Source organism: Gasterosteus aculeatus, chromosome 8 (assembly GCF_964276395.1).
Source record: "Gasterosteus aculeatus chromosome 8, fGasAcu3.hap1.1, whole genome shotgun sequence".
NCBI lineage: Eukaryota > Metazoa > Chordata > Actinopteri > Perciformes > Gasterosteidae > Gasterosteus > Gasterosteus aculeatus.
Genome location: NC_135695.1, coordinates 4,061,483 through 4,080,877, shown reverse-complemented (window position 1 = coordinate 4,080,877; position 19,395 = coordinate 4,061,483). Strand labels below are relative to the sequence as shown.

General features: G+C 44.2%; 1 protein-coding gene, 2 long non-coding RNA genes and 1 pseudogene across 4 annotated transcripts in view; 1 reads left to right on the top strand and 3 right to left on the bottom strand.

Moving 5' to 3' along the window:
* The window catches only part of LOC144411363 (uncharacterized), a 244,779-nt gene that overhangs the window by 193,765 nt on the left and 31,619 nt on the right, over window positions 1-19,395 (bottom strand). The gene's annotated exons all lie outside the window — the stretch shown is intronic.
* LOC144411360 (uncharacterized) lies at window positions 6,449-7,214 on the top strand. Its single transcript, XR_013468510.1, has 3 exons — window positions 6,449-6,589; window positions 6,691-6,790; window positions 6,885-7,214. It is a non-coding gene; the product is annotated as an uncharacterized LOC144411360 (long non-coding RNA).
* On the bottom strand, window positions 8,748-13,432 carry LOC120823384 (protein shisa-like-2A; annotated as a pseudogene). Its single transcript, XR_013468509.1, has 3 exons — window positions 13,166-13,432; window positions 11,499-11,635; window positions 8,748-10,671 (listed from the first exon to the last, which is right to left on the bottom strand). The product of XR_013468509.1 is annotated as a protein shisa-like-2A (transcript).
* LOC144411359 (E3 SUMO-protein ligase ZBED1-like) lies at window positions 14,098-16,014 on the bottom strand. The gene is made up of 4 exons (XM_078107568.1): window positions 15,896-16,014; window positions 15,692-15,759; window positions 14,494-15,618; window positions 14,098-14,422 (listed from the first exon to the last, which is right to left on the bottom strand). The coding sequence occupies exons 1-3, from the start codon at window positions 15,951-15,953 to the stop codon at window positions 14,971-14,973; spliced, it is 774 nt and encodes a 257-aa protein (XP_077963694.1). The 5' UTR covers window positions 15,954-16,014; the 3' UTR covers window positions 14,098-14,422; window positions 14,494-14,970.

The following is a 19,395-nucleotide window of genomic DNA, read 5'->3' as shown; positions in this document are numbered from 1 at the left end:
CCAGCAAACGACAAGTCCAGTATCCACGTAAACCAACGATATATCCAGGGCGGGTTTTTTACTTAATGTAGTGGCTATTTGTCCATAAACTTAAACAAAAACAAATAATAACAAACTTCTCAAATGGCCACTCGAGGCTACGTCATGGTTAGGCTTTACGCAGGTTCAGAGGTACCAAAGCAAAGTAATGTCCATAACAAGATTGAGTTTGAGGCGGTTTATTCACACACATAAGCAAGCTCACAGACATTTCTGCTGCCTCTCTCACGCTGGTAAAAAACCATATGCCCTCGTGCCTGAAGTACCTCCCACCTTGACCTACTTATGCAAATGAACATAACACCATGTGACCAATAAACGACAATACGAGTAAAGCATAAATACAAAATACACCAAATTAACTTTAACAGGAAAAGAAAAAGAAATAAGTAAGGCTATAAATTAACTTAAACCCAAAATAAACAAAAATAAAAATATAGCTCCAACAACTTTATTTTCAAAACCAAATTGTTTTCAAGCACAGGATTTGCCAGGACAATAATGGTTCTTACATGTGTCTTTATTTTGTTAAGAAATTGTAAATGTAATGTTTTTTGCACATATTTTGCACGACATCCCTGCATTAGCCTGGCTGTATAGTATTCTCTTGATGCTGGTTTGATGTAACTCAGGTGTTTTAAGGACCAAAATAATGCCTCAGGTTGTAGCAGTCATGAATGTTTACTGCACACTCTTGATAACTTGCGTACCAAGTGTTTCTTGTGAAAGAAAAAGGTACTTTGTACTAATGAGGTGCGTTTGTGTATACATTACCGAACCTTCTATTCTATGACAATACAGTTGTAAACTAAACGTTTTTATTTTTCCTTATTTATTTCGAAAATGTCAAAGGAGTAAATCCTGTAGGTAAGAGATTAGTAGAAATCGCCACACAGAAATAATTTTAGCATGTAGAATTTATACAGAAAAGTATGCAGGATAATTATCAGACTTGAGCAGGGAGTTAATTTGAAAGAACATTGCATATACTTTACATAAAAATCTCATGTTGCTTCAATGGGTGAGAATTGAATACTTTAAAATGTCCCTTTTGTTAACCCAACTTATTTTTTGTGTTACTTATCAGAATAATTTAATACAATTAACATTAATAAAATATCTTGAATTTACATGAGAAAATGTTTGTTTTACAAATAGAAATTCAGTATATTAAATAGAAATTAAATCATTTTCACTAAACAAATATGTGCAACCGATGTACATTTTTTTAAATGTAAATTCAGACTTATTTTTTCAGTGAAGTCAGGTGACCAAAAGGGGAAACGCTACAGAATGTGAATGCAATCCATCCAATAGTTCCTGCGCTATTTCACTTAAAACCATGAACACCAAACATAATGGTTGCGCAAAACTAGAAGTCCGAGGATCACTAATAAGACAGGGGCTCATTCTTAGGGGACCATAAATGTCTGTACCAAATTCTGTAGCAATCCATTCGATAGCTATACTGAGATATTTCAGTCCAGACCAAAGACAGACTGACATATTTAATAATTACAGATTGTGGATGATGATTCATCAATGTCATAGATTCAACGTATTTTGATTTGACTTTTGCACAACCAAATACAAATAAAGATTCACTTTTCCCCATTAAAACATTTAGACATTAATGATGGATATTGGAACCTTTTAGTAAATATTAATTGTCAAGTTTCGTGTGATATTTCGGATTAACCATGGCTCTGCCCAAACGTGAAAAGAGCTTTCTCTCCGGTGGACGCAAAGGACAACTCGAGAACTGTTGATTTTATGATCCTTTATTCCTCTTAAGGGTGGTTTGGTGGATCAGACAAAGAACAGAGCAGGTCGATAACCTTTCAAACACAAAGAGAGAGGGCCATCCTAGCTCTCCACAAACATTTTATGCCATGTGCTTCCTGTTCGTACTCAGGCACTTCCTGTGGGTGGAATCTCCATTAGCCGCATCGTCGCCCCCTGCAGTCTGGGTGCGCTTCGGCTGTCCGGGGTGGATATGGGCCTTGAGTTCTCTGTGCGGCTTGTGACCGGAGATTGACGCAACATTAAGTGAATATATAGATTGGGGGAAAGCGATTTTGAAGTATGTGAGATCACCTTTTTTTAATTTCCTATATCTGCCTCTGCTGTGCTGTGTGTTTTGCATCCTATTTGTTAAATTGTTATACAAAGGGTTAATTTAGTTATTTATCAAGGTTCTCTCGATTAGATTAGATTCAAGTTTATTGTCATTGCACAGGGTACCAGTACTGAGGCAACGAAATGCAGTTTAACATCCAACCAGAGTGCAAGATAGCGCAGAGAATGTGCAGAGAATGTGCATATGTAAAGTGTAATAAGTGAATAAATAGATGTGTACAGTAAGAAATAGTTGTGCAATATGAACAGTAAGAAATGGATATACAATAACAGTGCAAATGTTCAGTGGCTGGAGGAGGGTGTGTGGCAGTCAAGCCAGGGTGGAGGGGGGAAGTACAGTCACTGAGGGAGATGTGTGGGGGGGGGTGGGGGGCAGAGTTCAATAGATTGACAGCCGCAGGGATGAAGCTGTTCCTGAACCTGCTGGTCCGGGAACGGAGCACCCTGTAGCGCCTCCCAGAGGGGAGGAGGGCAAACAGTCTGTGGCTGGGTTGAGAGCTGCGTGCCCTCCGCAGACATCTCTTGCTCTGGACAGCCTCAATGGTGGAGAGTGAGGAACCGGTGATGCGTTGGGCAGTTTTCACCACCCTCTGCAGTGATTTACGGTCCAGCGACAGAGCAGCTGTGTTGCTTTGTGGCAGGAGTTTTTCATTAAGCAGATCTTGGTTAAAATATTTAACAGGTCAGTTGGAAATCATTGCGCTGAGGAGATTGTTTCTTGAAATTCTATCAAGACGATCAAGTGTGTTTAGAGTAAGGGATGTACTTATAGTGACCCACAGTAGTTTTAAAAGCTTGAAAGGTATATGATTTTCAAATTATTGTGTTCTGAGAAGAAATATTACTTTAATGTTATTCTTGTGCTTCCTTCCCTGCGGCCTTTAACAGAATGAATAAATGACATTGGCATTAATTCATGTAACATTCATTACAGAAGGTCTGTGACCTCTTGACCTGAGACGTGGTGTTTCTGTGATAAACAGATGTTCAGGATGATTTGTGAAGCAGGATCTGGATATTTTCCAAAGGAACTCGTGTTGTGAAGTTTTATTGCTTAGAAGTAAACAGAAGCTTCTCTTCCAGCTTTTCCGATCATGAATGACAATGCTCTCTCCTCTGTCATGTGGAGGTGACCGGTGGGAGCTGATCCACTGAGGAGGGGGCGCAGATGTTTGTCACCTGAGACTATATGACTCCAAGCAGTAGAAGGAAAGACTGAGGAGACTTGATGCATGACTTGTAAGTGATTCAACTCTGCTCCATTTAATAATCATTTAATAACGCTTATTGCTGCACACTGCTTAGAAAATAGAATGAATAGGAAACATTGGATCTATAACTAGAACTATATCTAATTATATACTCACATATCTCCAACTTAAAATGTCTTCATTCCTCTTTGAATTTATACGATCAGATTGAGGTGCAGAAAAATAAAAAAAAGTTCAGAGACAACACACGACCCATTGTGAAACATAGCTTTAATAATAATAATTGGAAAATATAAATTTACCAGTGAGGCACTTGAGCTCTTTAACACCATTTTACAAATGCAATGACAGTAAACATATGTGGCTGTGCTACTGAGGTCTACAATTACCTCGAGAATTTGTCAGTGGACAGAGATGGACATATTGCACTAATATTCTTAAAATGAGAAAAACCATCATGGCACGACATGTGAATCTGCAGCTACAACATAAAAGCTCAGGTTTTTCCTACAGCAACATCAAAGTGAAACATGGACCGGTGCAGGATGTGAGCATCAGACTGACGGTTGGGTATGAGATGCAGGCTGTATCCTTTCTACGCCTTTGACTTTCATCTAAGTGGAATTGGTGAATGCAAACTGCCTGTGACAGATTTGTGAATGGTTTGTTTTGTGGCTGCTTAAGGCTCGTATCATGCGTCAATTCACATCTAACATTTTGTTTTTTAGGATTAAAATGTTTGGTTAATCATCTTTCAAAGACAGTTTTAAGGTAATTTCTTAGGTTATTTGGGGCGTAGTTTTCTGTATTTCACGACCAACAAGTGCTCACAACTGGATATCTTCCGTCAAGTGCAGGTCCGGTCACTTGTGACCTCAGATCACCACCACGGTCTATAAGTGTCATTCTAAGATGGTTCACGATTCCGAGTGACCCAGAACTCTGGCGGTTGTCCAGGATTCAAAGAACTGTAGTTATATTACATTATGTAACATTCAATCTTCATCGTTATTAACCGCCTGGAGCAGTGTTTTTCACTTGATGACTTATACCAAGTCTGAGGGGATGCTCAGCCAGAGAACCTCACTCATTGGGTGAGGGGTTGACCCGTTGATTCTGGTGAATGTGCTCGGTGATGACCATCAGGCCGCTGCAAATAATTATTCCACAGGTACACACTGCATGAAAAGTGGGATTTTCGGCAGTATGCGGCACTGTAAATTGTCGTGGAATTTCAGGTTTGCGGCAATTTGCGGGCAACGCCGAAAACTGCCGTAAATTGTCAGAAATTGATGTGGGCCTCCCTTGGCAGTTGTCCCCCCATGACCCCCCTCCTCCTATTTCAAGGGGAGGCTTTGACATGTAAATGAAAATGCTGTGAGCTATACAAATGCAAATCAGGGTCGCAGAGGGAGTTTTTGCCCAGGTGACATTTTTTTAAAAGGTAAGAAAATCTCTGGTACAAATAGATCAGGCTCAGTAGCCTAATTATAGACTCTTACATTTTGGCTTGAATTGATTTATTTAATTCAAATATGCTAGATTACTGTGTACAACATTAGCAATGGCAAATGTTATGTAAAAAAGATACACAAAATAACTTCTTTAAAAAATTAGTTTTAATCAAGGTAAAATGAGCATTCCATGCAAACAACATTTGAATCAGCATGAGGGGTCTGCAGAGATCAGTCTCCTAGAGCTCAACTACAGTGCATAGTGGCAGGACTACAGTGACCTTTTCTTTGGTCTTACTTAAATGCACAGAGGATGTATTAACCACATATCTTCTAGCAATGCGCTCAACTGGCAGAAATGATGCTGTATGACGTGTCTGTTCCCTGCAAGCCCCAAACATCTATTGGCTTTCCATAAAAATGTCTGTCCGGGTGGAGATGAAGCCAGGAAACGTGTGCAAGAACATGTTTAAATGCTGTACCCTTTGACACAACATTAACAACTATAAACTGCTTTATAATGGCTGGTCGTAGTTCTGCTAGAGGGTCAAGGACGGGTTCCTCAAAACTGTTAGTGTTTCCACACCACTTAGCATGAACATATGCTGACCTTTCTGCTCTGCATCTATCGCTTGAGTAAGTTACATTCATATATGTTACCCGTTTACATGTCATGGCAAAACATTCAACCTCAGTGACACAAGGGTACATCTGATGATACATTGTCAACATTGCATGTATGTCAGACTCAAGAGTGTCTGGTGGAATGGAGAAAGAGGCACCACTGTACAGTTTTCTAGGGAAAGTCGTTCACTACTTTACATAAAGCATATCAGCTGTTTCAAAGTCCCAACCATTTGTCTTCCTAAAATACTGGTCCTTCCGTATAACAATAACCTCGTATGTGATTGGAGGACCCTCAGATTCCTCATCCAATCACGTGTGAGGTCATAGGCATGACTCCGACAGCAGTACTTGCAAGACGAGCATACAAACGGACACGTGTGTGTTACTATACTCAGAAGAACTGTATCTCCAGTTCCTTTGTTTGGTTTTTGCTGGTTCGTGAATAATGGCGGGACGACGTCGCGCGTTCAACTCTCCTTCAACTCCTCTCCGCGGTCACCAACTTTCGGCCAGTCCGCAGACAGACGAGAAGAAGCTGCTGAAAGCTCTCAGTGGATCGTCTCGTCAACTCCAACAACAAACTGCCGATATCAACGAGCGGTTCGCTCCACTGGAGCGTTCGGGACTCTGCGGGTTTCTGTCCATGGAGGAGAGGAACCAACTCAAAGAGGAGGAGACAGGCGCACAATCCCAAGATAGCGGTAAGAATACGTTCGATGACTGCAAGCTAAGCTAAAAGTAGCGTAGCCTCAAGCTAAGCTAAGAGTAGCCTAGCCTCAAGCTAAGCTAAGAGTAGCCTAGCCTCAAGCTAAGCTAAGAGTAGCCTAGTAGCCTTACAAGTGAGCAGAAACAGCTTTATTAAAGTGTGTTTTCTTTGCCGTGTCGTTTACAGGAAACGGTGCGCCGTCTTCACAACTCCGAGACGAACTACAGGCGCTACGAACCAGAGCAAGGGTCAGATTTAAAGATGCTTTCATTCTGCGCTATAAGGAAATATATACGTATAGATACCGATCATAACTGTACATTTTGTTTTCACAGACTAATCTCGCCTCATAATGAGGCGGTGACCTCGTATTTGCTCCGGGAAAAGTCCAGATTTAGACGACGTCATTGTGTGTAAGTGACACTGTTTACTGTTTCTCCTTCATTGTTAAATGTTACTGTGACTTGCGTTTGATTTTTTTTGTATTCATACCACACAGTTAATTGTTTTCCAGCCGCCTGTGAGACGTATTGTGAGACGGGACGCAGGAGCTTCAGATTCAGCCGGAACACTCATTGCGGAGTTCAGCGCGGAGTCGAGCGAGAAGAAAGAGGGTCAGAGTTTATTTGCTGACTTGTTTCAAGTGCATTGATCGATGTGTTGTGTCCGTACGCATCGCACAGTACTGATTCATTGTTGTTTTTACAGCTGCTGGAACCGAGACAAAGTGCGCTGGCTGATGACGAGGTGGAACTCTGGAAATCCGCCACCGTAGAGCTCACGTCGGACGGAGGGGACGGCGTTGTTGGCGGGGTCTCGGGGTGGATTGTACGGTCGCCACACACACACGAGCCGCCTGCACAACAGACCTGCCTCGGAAAACACGGCGCCAGTGACGGTCTACAACCCCGAGGAGGCAAACGGACAGTTTACTGAGCGGTAGTTTTTTAAACCGCCGTTACCCAAGTGTGGGCAGATCCTCACTTTGTATGTAGTTGTTGTTTGTAAGTTGTTAATAAAGCTCTTTCTTTGCATAAACATGTGGCAAATGTTAATTTTCTCTATAAATTCATTGATGTCCTGGTTGGTATCCTAATAATAGTGTAGTAGCCTACATAGGATAACCATGAAATGAATATACATCATAATATGAATATATAAATAAAATGAGGCGGGTGACCAATAGCGACAGATCTGCCAACCAATCACGAGTGATTGAAAGTTGTTTTTATCCAATCATGAACAAGGAAACTCAAGCCTGGTCTGCCCACGTGTGGTTTTGCTGCCAATCACGAGTGATTATATTTGTTAGTAAGTTGTGGTTTCATCCAATAAGGAGTAAGGATATTCAAGCCCGCTCGGCTCGGCCACCCGCGGTTTCGCTGCATTCATATGCTAATTCGGGCCGTTCGCACCTCCGCCAGCTCTCCACCTACGTCATGGTTCGTTTCCGACAATTTGTGGCACAGACAAACGCGACGTTCGCGGGTTGCAAATTGTCGGAAATTAGGGAGATTTCCGGGCGTTTACGGGGACGAAAATCTCACTTTTCATGCAGTGACACCTCACACCTGCCCAAGATGTTGAGAGACTTCTTGTCGAGTGACCCTTCACTCCAGGCAGCAAAACGGAGTCACTTGACCTGTATGCATAGGCATTTGCCTTCACTATCTATTGGGAAAGGCGCTGCTGCTTTGAAAGAGCGCAGCCCTTCTTAGACTCACCGCAGGTGACAAAATCGTTTGGAGGCAGCAGCTTCAACATAAGCCCTATGGGCCCGTACCCGGCACAGGAGTCTTAACTTCTCCTCCCCAGGTGGAGGGTCAAACTGTTCCAGCTGGATAGGTTGTTTGGCTTGTGAGCGAGCCAGCACCTTTGGGGCAAAAAGCTGTGTCTAGAACACAAGGTAACACGCAAGCCTTCCAAGTACCACCTCAAGCATTTTGCTCACCGGCCGACGGCCCAATCACGCTGCTGTGTCATAAGGCCTGGAGAGCATAATTTGTGACACGACACTGGAGGGGAGGGCATCTGGCATCTGGCCTTATGGTCTCCCCGGGGTAAACTATGAGGGACGCACATCGGATAGCCTGGGGAAGGCACTTTATGTCTGTCTGTTCACAAGTGATTGTTGTAATAAAATACTTAACCTGCGCTTGTGCGAGGAGCAGTGTTAATTTTGGCAGCTATTTTTGATTTAGTCTTTAGACGAAAAATGCATATTAGTTTTAGTCACATTTAGTCATTTTAATCCTTCTTAGTTTTAGTCGACGAAAACTAGACTAAATGTAAGTTGTTTTAGTCACATTTAACAGCCATATTAAACTCATTTTCTTCCCTTCTCAGGCCCAGGGACCCCCTGTGTTGTGTCTACAGCTGCATAATAGTCCAGCCTGCAGTACTTGGTTGTCCATTAGATGTCCCTCCTAGGACAGGTCTATAGGAGGGTCGACAAACTTTTTGACTCGCGGCCACAAGGGGTTGTAAAATGTGACAGAGGAGCCGGGCCAAGAACAAAGTGTTTGTGTGAGCTGATATGAATGACATGTGAGACATCATTACATGAAAGGATTTGGATTTTAACAAATAGCAAAGCATTTATTTGCAATGCAGTTTAACAAATTGGCAAAGGTGTAACAACTTCATGAGGACCAGGGATCTACAACACTTTGTTGTCTTTGTCTGTTTACTTGCAATGCTTTTGACATGGACACCGGAAACTTCATGCTCCTTTATTGTTTCCACTGTGAAATTGCTCGTCCCAACAAAAGAGACCTTAACTTCCTACAATTGGTGCAATACATTATTTTCTTGGCTGCATCATAAAGCAGCCGTTCTAAACTGGACCCCCACTTTTCATTCAACAGTCCTTTCTTTCTCTTTGTCTCATTGTTTATGTTTTGGTTTCATGACCAGTTCTTCTCTCTTGTGTCCTGCGGGTTTTCCTCCACCTGCTCTGTGCCGCCACGTCCTTCACCTGCACTGCTCAGTTCTATCAAAAGGATCCACCTGTCACGTGTGTGGCGCCTCTATGTTGCTTAGTAACGAACGTACGGTGGCCGAGACGGTTTAACACCGTCTTCTCACGATGTGCGTGTAAACTATAGTTGAAATGCGCGTGTCTCACGGTCAATGTGTGAGGCTTCAGAACCTGCAATGACTTACGTTAGACGTGTTAACAGCCATGAGCTGTTAAACGGGTCTTCATGTTTCTGTGAAGCAGCGCGGCTTCAGCCCGCTAACAGGCAGCTAAACCGAGACAGCGGAGCTAAACTAACGAAGCCACGTTCAAACTCGCCGAAGCGTAAAATAGTCGTCGCGGTCCGTAGTCGGTGCGCAAGAACCACCGCTGCACCGCTGCGAGCGCGCTTTCTGGGTTCGCGGATGACGTCATCATGACGCGTTAACATCCGCGTACTTTGCCGGTCTGTTGTCTGTTGCGTGCGTGCGAATTTAGGGGGGAAAAGTATTGTGACTTCGTCAACCACCAACATGTTTGTTTCGTCTCGTTAACGAAAGTTAGAATAGATTTAGTCATAGTTTTTATTTTTTAAGATCGTTTTCGTCACGTCTTAGTCATGGAAAAAAGGTTCGTTAACGAAAAATTTTCGTCATAGTTTTTGTCGACGAAATTAACACTGGCGAGAAGGGAGGTATCCAGTGTGAAACACTGCCTCTGGCGTTCAGTAAGGATGACATAGAACAGCCTCTGGACTTTAGGGATGTTTCCAGGGGAATAGAAATGTATTCTAACTCAGCCCATGTCATCAATCCAAAGCCAATTACAACCATGCATCTCAAAGTATCAGTGCTTCAGCCTTGAGATTTTAAGAGGGGTTCTCAGCAAGTCAACCTCTTTCACCTAGCAGTCCATCGCTAACTCTCTAATACTACTCTATGCAATTTCACACGCTACCACATTGCGTTCCTGTGTTACACCCTGACTACTAGTCACAGAATTTCTGGAGATGGGCTGTTGGACAGACATTGTCATTCTCATGTCATCTCATTGACATATATTCATTTCCCGTCATCCGCGTGATGCCACTGGTTACCATGCAACAGGTAACTCTCTACAAGTTGTCATTCCTAACCTGACAGTGGCTTGTTCAGGGTGGCCATGTTTGATGCAGTATAGTGTAGTAATTATAGGCTATGGAATGTGAATGTGTTTAAAGTGAGGATGATTCAAATATAACATGGATTTCATGTCACATACTGAAGGCCACACAAGACGTTTCAGAGGAGCCGCCATTTAGCTTCCTTTGAGCAACTACACAAGCCAAAAGTAAAATAGTCTGCCAGTCTAAGCAGGACTCTCGACATTGATAGATGTCTCAGTGGCCACGAAACAGGGTTGGAGGAGGCGCTCAGGGTCCTGGGGGCTGGTTGTCACAATCCAGTTTGCCCCTCAGGAAGGGTTTCTTCAAGTCTTGAGGACCAGCGGGCGCACTCAAAGGGCTTGGTCCTGGTCTTTGTGGACTCAATGTAGAGCCTAGAAGACAAAAAATTGAGTTTTGGACCACACAGACCGGCTGTGATGAAGGATGACATCTTTAGGCTGTCCGAGATGCAGCTCACCACTAATGGACCTGTTAGTATTATCTCAGGATCCTCTTTACATTAGCTGTGTAAACGTAAAAAAGGTCAAACCAACTTCAAACATATGGCAGAAAAATGAATTACGTGCATTTCCAACACCTGGTTGGGAATGAATAAACTCGGCCACAGTATGGATTGATTAGAGATTGGGGTTGTAGGCAACGCAAGTTACAATACAGCTCGTACTAATATTCACTTGGGATCCTTGAAGATTTCCCAACTTGTGGGTCTTTGTGAAGAGACACAAACATTAGAAACAGCAGGTCAGTCGTGCTAGTTACATTTTTGCGAAATAAGCATTTTATTCCGACACATTAAATGGAAACATTGCAACTGTGTTTATTTGAAAGGCAGTGTAGTCCAAAACATCTCACTGTACAGTGGATGCATTTGAGCTTAGCTGCAAATGCTTATTAACGCCTTTGTTCTGTCCTTGTATGTTATAATACCTTACGCTGTATATTAATGGTAGTGTTCCCTTAACTTCTGTTATAATTAGGGTTTAGCACAACGCCCATTATATTTTGTTCTAGTTTTTTGCGGCTATAATGTTTATAAACAAGACAAAAATATACAATCAACACTTCTGAGGAGAAACAAATACTTGTGTGGGTGCACCTGGGATGTGTTGCGCTTTTAAATGTGAGTTTATTGGCCAAATATTCCGGTTTCAGCGTAAGCAAATTTCCAGCTGCGTCGATACGGAGACGCAGTTGTTACCTGTTGCTTGGAGCTCCAGCCCATTGTCCAAACGTCTGGGTGCAGTGGTGTTGATCAAACAGCAGAGGATACACTGAGAGACGACGAGGGTAAGAACACCCGCGGCTGCTACGGAGAGAGCAACAAGAGCTCCGAAACTGTGAAACAGAGGAAAAGAGAGACGGATTATTACAGATTCCTGCCTCTCAGCATGTTGCACAACAGAAGGGAAATATGATACAGTTCATGCATGAATGGTTCCAGCTGTGTGGATTGAACAGATATTGATTAGATGTGTTTTCACACCCACTACATTTTTTATATATTTTAGTCCATGTGAGATGCATGTAATAGTAAAATATGTTGTAACATTTGTCTTATGCTAAACCCGTGTTTCAAGTGTCTGTATTTGACCGTGATGTGCAAAAGCAGAAAGTATTAAGGTTTCCACATGCGGCTGTGTCTGAAGAAGGGAGTTAACTTGCTCTCACAGGCGCTCGAACAAAGGAACAGCGTGTGTTACCCTCATCTTCACCTGGGTTCTTATCTCAACCTGATTTGCAGCTTCTCGTGCCCGGCACTGGCCTTCACATGTGTATAAAGACTCAGCGTTTTTACTGCTCGGAGACGACCTCCTGCTTGCAAGCAATAGTTAGAGCCAGATATCTGTGGAGAATTGCTTATGTAATCTTTTTCTCTTCTGAATAAATGTTAACTTTTTGACTTTAATTGATCAACGTGTTGCGATTCTTCTCATCAACCGACTCGGGGGCATCGGAGATCCCAACATCCATGATGACTTTTGATAAATGATATATGGTCTTGTACTTTTTATTGCACCTTTTCTATTAAAAATGTACCTAAAATTCAAGCTTTGCAGTTTTATGCCTCAGCCAACTTGTTTTGTTGCCCTTTACCATCATGTCCGTCCAAAATGCCATCACTCTTCTTGTGAGGTGATTTGTTATCTCGATTGCTCTCTCTATTTGATTTTATTTTATTTTTCAGCAACATGTCAATTTCAAACTTAACATTAGACAGCCAAATAAATTGAGAGGGAGGCTTCTCCCACTGTCTCAATTTAGTAATGGGGGTACAGTCATATAGCACCTATATCTTCATTCATCTTCATTTATTTTGTTGCATGCTGGTATTAACTTTTATTTATATAGGAACCAATTAACTACTGGTATAAAAATAGAAAATAAATTAAAAAATAGGTCAAGGATTTTTTACGCAGTATATTTTGTAGTGAAATAATTCAATGTGTTGGACCAGCAAGATCTGCTAATTAACCGACCTTTGCATGGGCGGAAAATAAATATCTATATTCATTTATTAGTGTCACAGATGTGTTGGGACACACACATTAATTCTAAATAAACAACATTCCGAACACAACATTACATGCAGAGTGCATTACTCAGCATGTAATTCTTGTACCTTTAAAATACAATTCTGCACATTCATTCCTTTTGCACGAACCTCTGCTATTCTGTGCTTTGAAAGAGAAATTCATACCTCTGATATACGTGGATCCTTCACACGCGTTTTAATCCGAGAAAACTCACATTCTTAGTGTGTAACACTATTTGGGTCAGAATGCCTGTTCACATCATACACATCTGGAGAGCATATGAGAAGTTCACACATTCTGACACGGAAAAAGGATGCGTTTATCTCCTCACCTTAACCACCACATGTATCCATACTCGTAGGGGAAGAAGCTGTTGGGATCATCACAACAATACTTCAAGTTGTTGAACCCGCAGCAGAAAAGTGCCGCAGCGTCACTGTCCGCTTTGGGACACGTGAAGCCCGCCACGAACACGCCGTCCTCACCGTAGTAACTTCCACACACGGAGCTCATATCAGCAGACAGATCAGATCACCAACGACAGAGAGACTGATCCTGGAGGCGCTGCGGACCTGCTGTATCTCTCTCTCTCTCTCTCTCTCTCTCTCTCTCTCTCTCTCTCTCTCTCTCTCTCTCTCTCTCTCTCTCTGGTAGACCAATTGTATCGGAAAAAGGTTCATTCATTCAATGCATCGCAAACTCTATGATGACCTCTGCTGTTGAAAACTTGTAGTGCAAGAGAACCACTGAGTGCCACTGAGTGCCACTGAGTGCCATTGCGTGCCAGTGGCACAAGGAGGATCTCGGCCCTGCTGATATTTGGCCCAGTCTCTGTGGGTTGAACATGATTATGAAAAGTTGAACCAATAAATCTAATAAATACATGGATTGCTATATGAATAAAACTTGTTTTTCAGGTTTGAATTGTGTCCTTGTTTGTGTATTTCAATTCTCTGTACATTGGAAAGAAGTGTAACAAACACTTATCTATGTCTTTCTGCACCTATATATATATATATATATATATATATATATATATATATATATATATATATATATATATATATATATATATATGTCTTATATGTAAGCAATATCATTTAAAATACCAGAAAGTGCTTCCTACTGCATGTGCAGTTCATGGCAGTCATAGGGACTTATGTGAATTGTTTGAATCTGGAATGTGGGAAGTGATTGTGCTTTTGGACAGGTTTGTTATGACATGATATTGAGGTGCTTGTGGACACATGAGATGGGGCATGAAATTATTATTGATTTTTATTGAGGAACACAATTTTCTCCACAGTATTGGGGTTGAGTCGGTTTCTTTTTGAAGAAACTATTTCCCCAGCTTTAGAAAAAACGCGCTCGCACGGCACGGATGAGGCAGGAATGCACAAAAGATTACGTGACAACACAAATAGATGTGGGTACACATGTTTGTGTTTGACCCAATATTTTAGCGGGTCTTCACTTCGTGGAATGTTTGGCTCTGCCAAATATCTGGTGGTCTCCACAGTGGCATCGGCTGACACACTTCTCACCGTCCTCTTCTCAAATACTTGTGTATCTAAAAGATCCCACAGTCCTGAAATGGTATAGGAATGCATTAAGATGTATATTATACATATAAACAATACATTGACAGTAGGTTGTTACCTGAGGAATCAGACGCTGAAGGTGCATCCTCTGAAGTTGATGGTGTTTCATCATGTGAGGTTGCAGGAGATTGTTGTCTTATCACAGTGGCTGTTTTAGCAATAAGTTTTTTTATGGCATTTTGCTGGTTTGTGGGGTTGCAAAACCCCATCGTTTTGAAACGAGGATCCAGGAGCGTGGCCAGAGCATGCTGTCCTGCCAATTCATAATTCCCAAGTTTCTCGTGCATTAGGCCTAGTAAATGCTTTCCCAAAATTCTGGCCGTGTCATCCGTCAGCTGCCTTTGTTTTGCTGCAATTGTGTGCCGCAACATCTTGACCATGGGTATTATTTTTGAACCAGACACATGCTTCTCTGCAGAAAGCTCGACTGTTGCTTCTTTGAGCGGGGCCAAAAGCGCAATGCACTGACCAATACTGGCGTACTGGTTTGAGGTAAGTGGTGAAATATCTGTTTGCAGATAGTCCAAGGCTGCACCTACTGGCTCTCTCTGCTCATACAGCCTTTGCAACATGTCCAGGGAGCTGTTCCATCTCGTTTCCACCTCTTGAGTTTTGCACATGGAGCACCCATTTGCTTCTGAAGACAGAGAAGGCGCTCTCTAGCCACAGTGCTGGTTCTGAAGTGTGTGGCAATATCCCTCGCCTTAGTGCGGACCTCCTCCAGACCAGGTGTTAATTTCATTGATTTCTTTACAACTAAATTCAATGCGTGTGCAATGCAGTGGCTGTGCCTGATCTCCATCATGGTACTACACAAGGTCATGTTAGAGGCCCCATCTGTTGTTAGGCACATAACTTTGGATTTGGGGATTCCCCATTCCTCCATTATGGACCCTTTCACAGAGGCAATATTTGAAGCCGTGTGCCTCTCCCCAAACTTGGCAACTGCCAGCAAAACAGTAGCCAACATGTCCCCTTCATCCACAAAATGGCAAGTGAAGGCCAGGTACGAGTCCATGTGGATGGATGTCCACATATCAGAGGTCAAAGCCACAGCAGTAGCCTTCTGCTTCTCCTCGTGATACTTGGCTTCCACCATAGATTTCAAGGTCTGCCTTGAAGGAAGGACATAGGTGGGGTCCAAAAGAGACACCAAGGCCCTAAAGCCTTGATCTTCCACAACCTAAACAGCAAAAGAAATGTTACTATGTGTTTTACACAAATACCTCAATATATGTGGCAAATAAATATCATACCTTGAAGGGCTGCGAATCCTTGACAATCATGTTCACCAGTGCCTCGTCAATCTTGGCCTTCCTATCACCTACATTACAACAGGCCATGGATAGTTTTAATGAGTAAATGCTGGAATAAAATGAATGTCTAAACATATATTACATATTTATAACATTAAGATTACATGTAGAAGGGACCTACTGAATTAGAGGAATTGTACCCACCATGGATGCTTGCTGCAGCTTGACCAGCCTCATGCTTGGCACGAAAGTGCCTCAGCATGGATGAGGTGTTATTGTTATAATCCAATTGCTGATGGCAAACCAAACATTGGACCTGACAACAGAATTTACAAAAGCATGTTTTTCACGAATAAAATGAAGGCACATGTATAGTTCAACTACAAAACCCAAATAAAAATAAACATCCATAATTACACAATACAAATAACAGACTTTGCCTGCCTATTACAAACCTTGTTAGAGGAAATCAAATTGAATTGCTTCCACATCTCGGAGCGACCTCTCTTTGCCACAGGTTCCATTGTAAATTTGCGCTTTGCTACTAATACAACTACAACAACACTGACTTTGACTGTATCAAACAGACAAGCCCCGACCCTGTTTTGCGCCCATTTGAATCAATTCGAAGCGGTCACGTGACTGTGCGCCGGAACGAAGCTTCGGACGTCACTGATGACGTCACTGAGCCAGAGCGAAGCTTCGGACGTCACTGATCACGTGATCAGCAGCGAACGAACCGAGCACCGATACAATTGCTTCGCCCTGCACTGGTTCATATTTCGACACAAGCTTCGAAGCAGGAGGGTGGGAGGTAACAACACTAGTGTGCGGAGCGTGAGGTGAATATTTTGGATTGTGTTTTCTATCTGTTATTTCGTTTATTTTTCGGTGTGGTTTCTGGTGTGTGTTGTGGGGTGAATGCGTGTTGGTGTGTATGTGTGACTTTTCTTTCTTTTTATGTGTTTTTGTCTGCGTTTGTAGCCGGTCGGCATGTCGGACCTCACAGGGCTGACGCGGAAGCCCGGCGTGAAGCTCGCGCCGGGCTTCGCGTGCTCCGTGGAGGACTGCGGTCTGGCCGTGGGGGGGTTGGTGGGTCACGGGAGCGTCAAGTCCGCCGCGTGGATGAACCGCGCGGTGGTCATTTTTGTGGACAGCGTGGAGAAGGCGCGCGAGGTGGTGGCGAGTCGTCATCAGGGTGACGGTAGCGAACGTTTCGCCGTTCGTCCCTGACGGAGTGCTGCTGGAGGAGCTGGTTAAACACGGGAAGGTGGTGCCCCCGCTTAAAAAGCTGTCCTCGGGGTGCAAGTCGCCTTTAATGAGGCAGGTGGTGTCTCATAGGAGGCACATGGTCCTCACCAAACCCCAGGCCCTCGACCTGGTGATTAAGGTGAGGATCGAGGGGTTTGACTACGCCATGTTCGCCACATCGGACGATGGGAGGTGTTTCCGTTGCGGTGGAGAGGGACACCTGGCGAGGTGTTGCCCGAAGAGGAACCCCTCGTCCGCTCCGCTGGATGTGGGGGCGAGTGTGGGAGGGAGTGAGGTCAGCCGGTCGGTCAGGTGGATGAGGGGGTGACTGTAGGGACGGGTGAGGGGGTGAGTGTGGCGTTGGGTGAGGCCCAACCGGTCGCTGAGGGGGTGAGTGTGGCGACGGGTGAGGGTCAGCCGGGCGGGCAGGTGGATGAGGAGGAGAGTGTGGGATTGGGTGAGTTCGGGGGGGCACTTGTTGGTGGGGGCGGTTTCCCAGGTGGAATCTCGGACAGCGAGGAGGATATGGAGGAGGGGGGGGTCTTTAAGGTACCTCACCTGAAGAGGAAGACGAGGGCCAGCAAGGGAGACTCTCAGGCAAAGGGGGGGCAGTGAGCAGAGGGGAGGTGGGGAGTCCTCTTCGGGGTGGGGCTCTGGCACCAGTATCGCCTCAGGTGGGACGGTCACCAGCAGGTACGGGACTGGGCAGGTGAAGGAGTTCCTGCTGGCCACCAAGAACGAGAGAGGAGTGAAGCTGGAGGACTAAAATCTCTTTCTCTGCATGCTGGGTGTGTGTGTGTGTGTTTGTGAGTCAGTGATCACATGGCGTTTTTTTCTAACTTTTGTTGTCTTGTCCCTAGTTTGTGTGTATTAATTTCATGTGGTTTGTTAGTTGGGTTTCACACTAAGTTTGTTTTAATCTTTTTGGGGGGAGTTTGGTTTGTTTATTGGGTTTTTTTTGTCTCGCCGGTCGGTAAATGAGGAAAATCTGTCCCGCCTCACGCGAAAGCACGGCATCAAGATCAGCGGCGGCTCTCCGTGCAGCGTGGAGGACATCGGGCTGTGGGGGAAATAGTCGCTCGGATGAGCGGGGCCGGAGTCATTTTTCTGGACCAGGTGGGGAAGGTGAACCGAGTCGTCGAGGCGGGCCTCACGGTGAATGACATGTTCGTTCAGGTTGCCACTGACACAACCGGCCAGGAACGCAAGCCTAGAAAAATGGGTCGACACACGCAAGCACGCTAGGAGGTGTGAAAAGGCACGCAAGAGACACGCAAGGGGATTTTGCGTCTGCCTTTACTTGCGTCGCTCTGAAAACGCAGAAGCATAAACTAGGCTTTAGTTTGTGCGTGTTTGTAGCCGATCGGTGCGCTACATGACGGACTTCACGGGGCTGACGCGGAAGCACGGCGTGAAGCTCGCCGCATGGATGAACCGAGCAGTGGTCATCTTTGTGGACAGTGTGGAAAAGGTGCGCGAGGTGGTGGCACAAGCCCGTGCCACTCGCCGTGCCGGCTGTCAGGGTGACGGTATCGAACGTTCCGCCGCTGGTGAAAAACGAGAAGGTGGTGTCCCAGATAAAGATGATGTCCTCAGGGTGCAGGTCTCCTTTGCTGGGACATGTGGTGTCTCTTACAGGAGACATGTTGCCTTCCTCTCGGTGGCGCGTCAAAGAACAACAGCCGACACCTTAAATACATATAAACGTAAACCGTTTTAATGGTTTAATGGTGTTGTCTGTGCAACGTCAGTCTCCGTCAGCCGTTCTTCTTCTTCTTTCCCACCCACACATCCAAACATGAGAATACACAGGCTTCTCCACAACAGTCGGACAAACACGTAGCATTAGCCTAACGAGCTAACCTAATAACGACACTATTTATAACAGAACAACAACTTTTCAATCTATAACTGCCATTAACTAAGAAGCACAACTTGAACTTGAACAGTGCTTCACAACAGGAAAGCATCTCACCTTAAATACATATAAACGTAAACCGTTTTAATGATGGTGGTGTCTGTGCAACGTCAGCCGTTCTTCTTCTTTCCCACGGAAGCGCATGTACGATGCACAGACACCCCCCCTAGTGGTGAGATGGTGACACCTGCTGGTCATCTTTGACCCTACACAACTAAACATTACAGCAGAGTTGGCCGAACGAAAACAATGGTCACGAAGCAACTTAAAAATACATCTACATTACAGACAGCTCCACATGTTCCTCACCAAAGCCCAGGCTCTCAGCCTGGTGATCATGGTGAGGATCGAGGCGTTCGACTATGTGATGTTTGCTACATCGGATGATGGGAGGTGTTTCCGTTGGCGAGGGTTTGTCCAAAGAAAAACCCCTCCACTCCGGACCAAAACCGGGGGGAGGCCAAGGAGGAAGAGGGCGCAGGTCAGGACTAGTGGGTCGGTCTGGTGGGTGAGGAGTTGGATGAGGGGGCGAGTG

Excerpts from the sequence above, each read along its gene's own strand:
- LOC144411359 (XM_078107568.1), bottom strand. The coding sequence starts at position 15,953 with ATGCTGAGGCACTTTCGTGCCAAGCATGAGGCTGGTCAAGCTGCAGCA. Across the intron at positions 15,760-15,895 it reads AGCTGCAGCAAGCATCCATG|GTGATAGGAAGGCCAAGATT; the intron begins GTGGGTACAATT and ends GTTGTAATGTAG. Across the intron at positions 15,619-15,691 it reads AGGATTCGCAGCCCTTCAAG|GTTGTGGAAGATCAAGGCTT; the intron begins GTATGATATTTA and ends TTTGCTGTTTAG.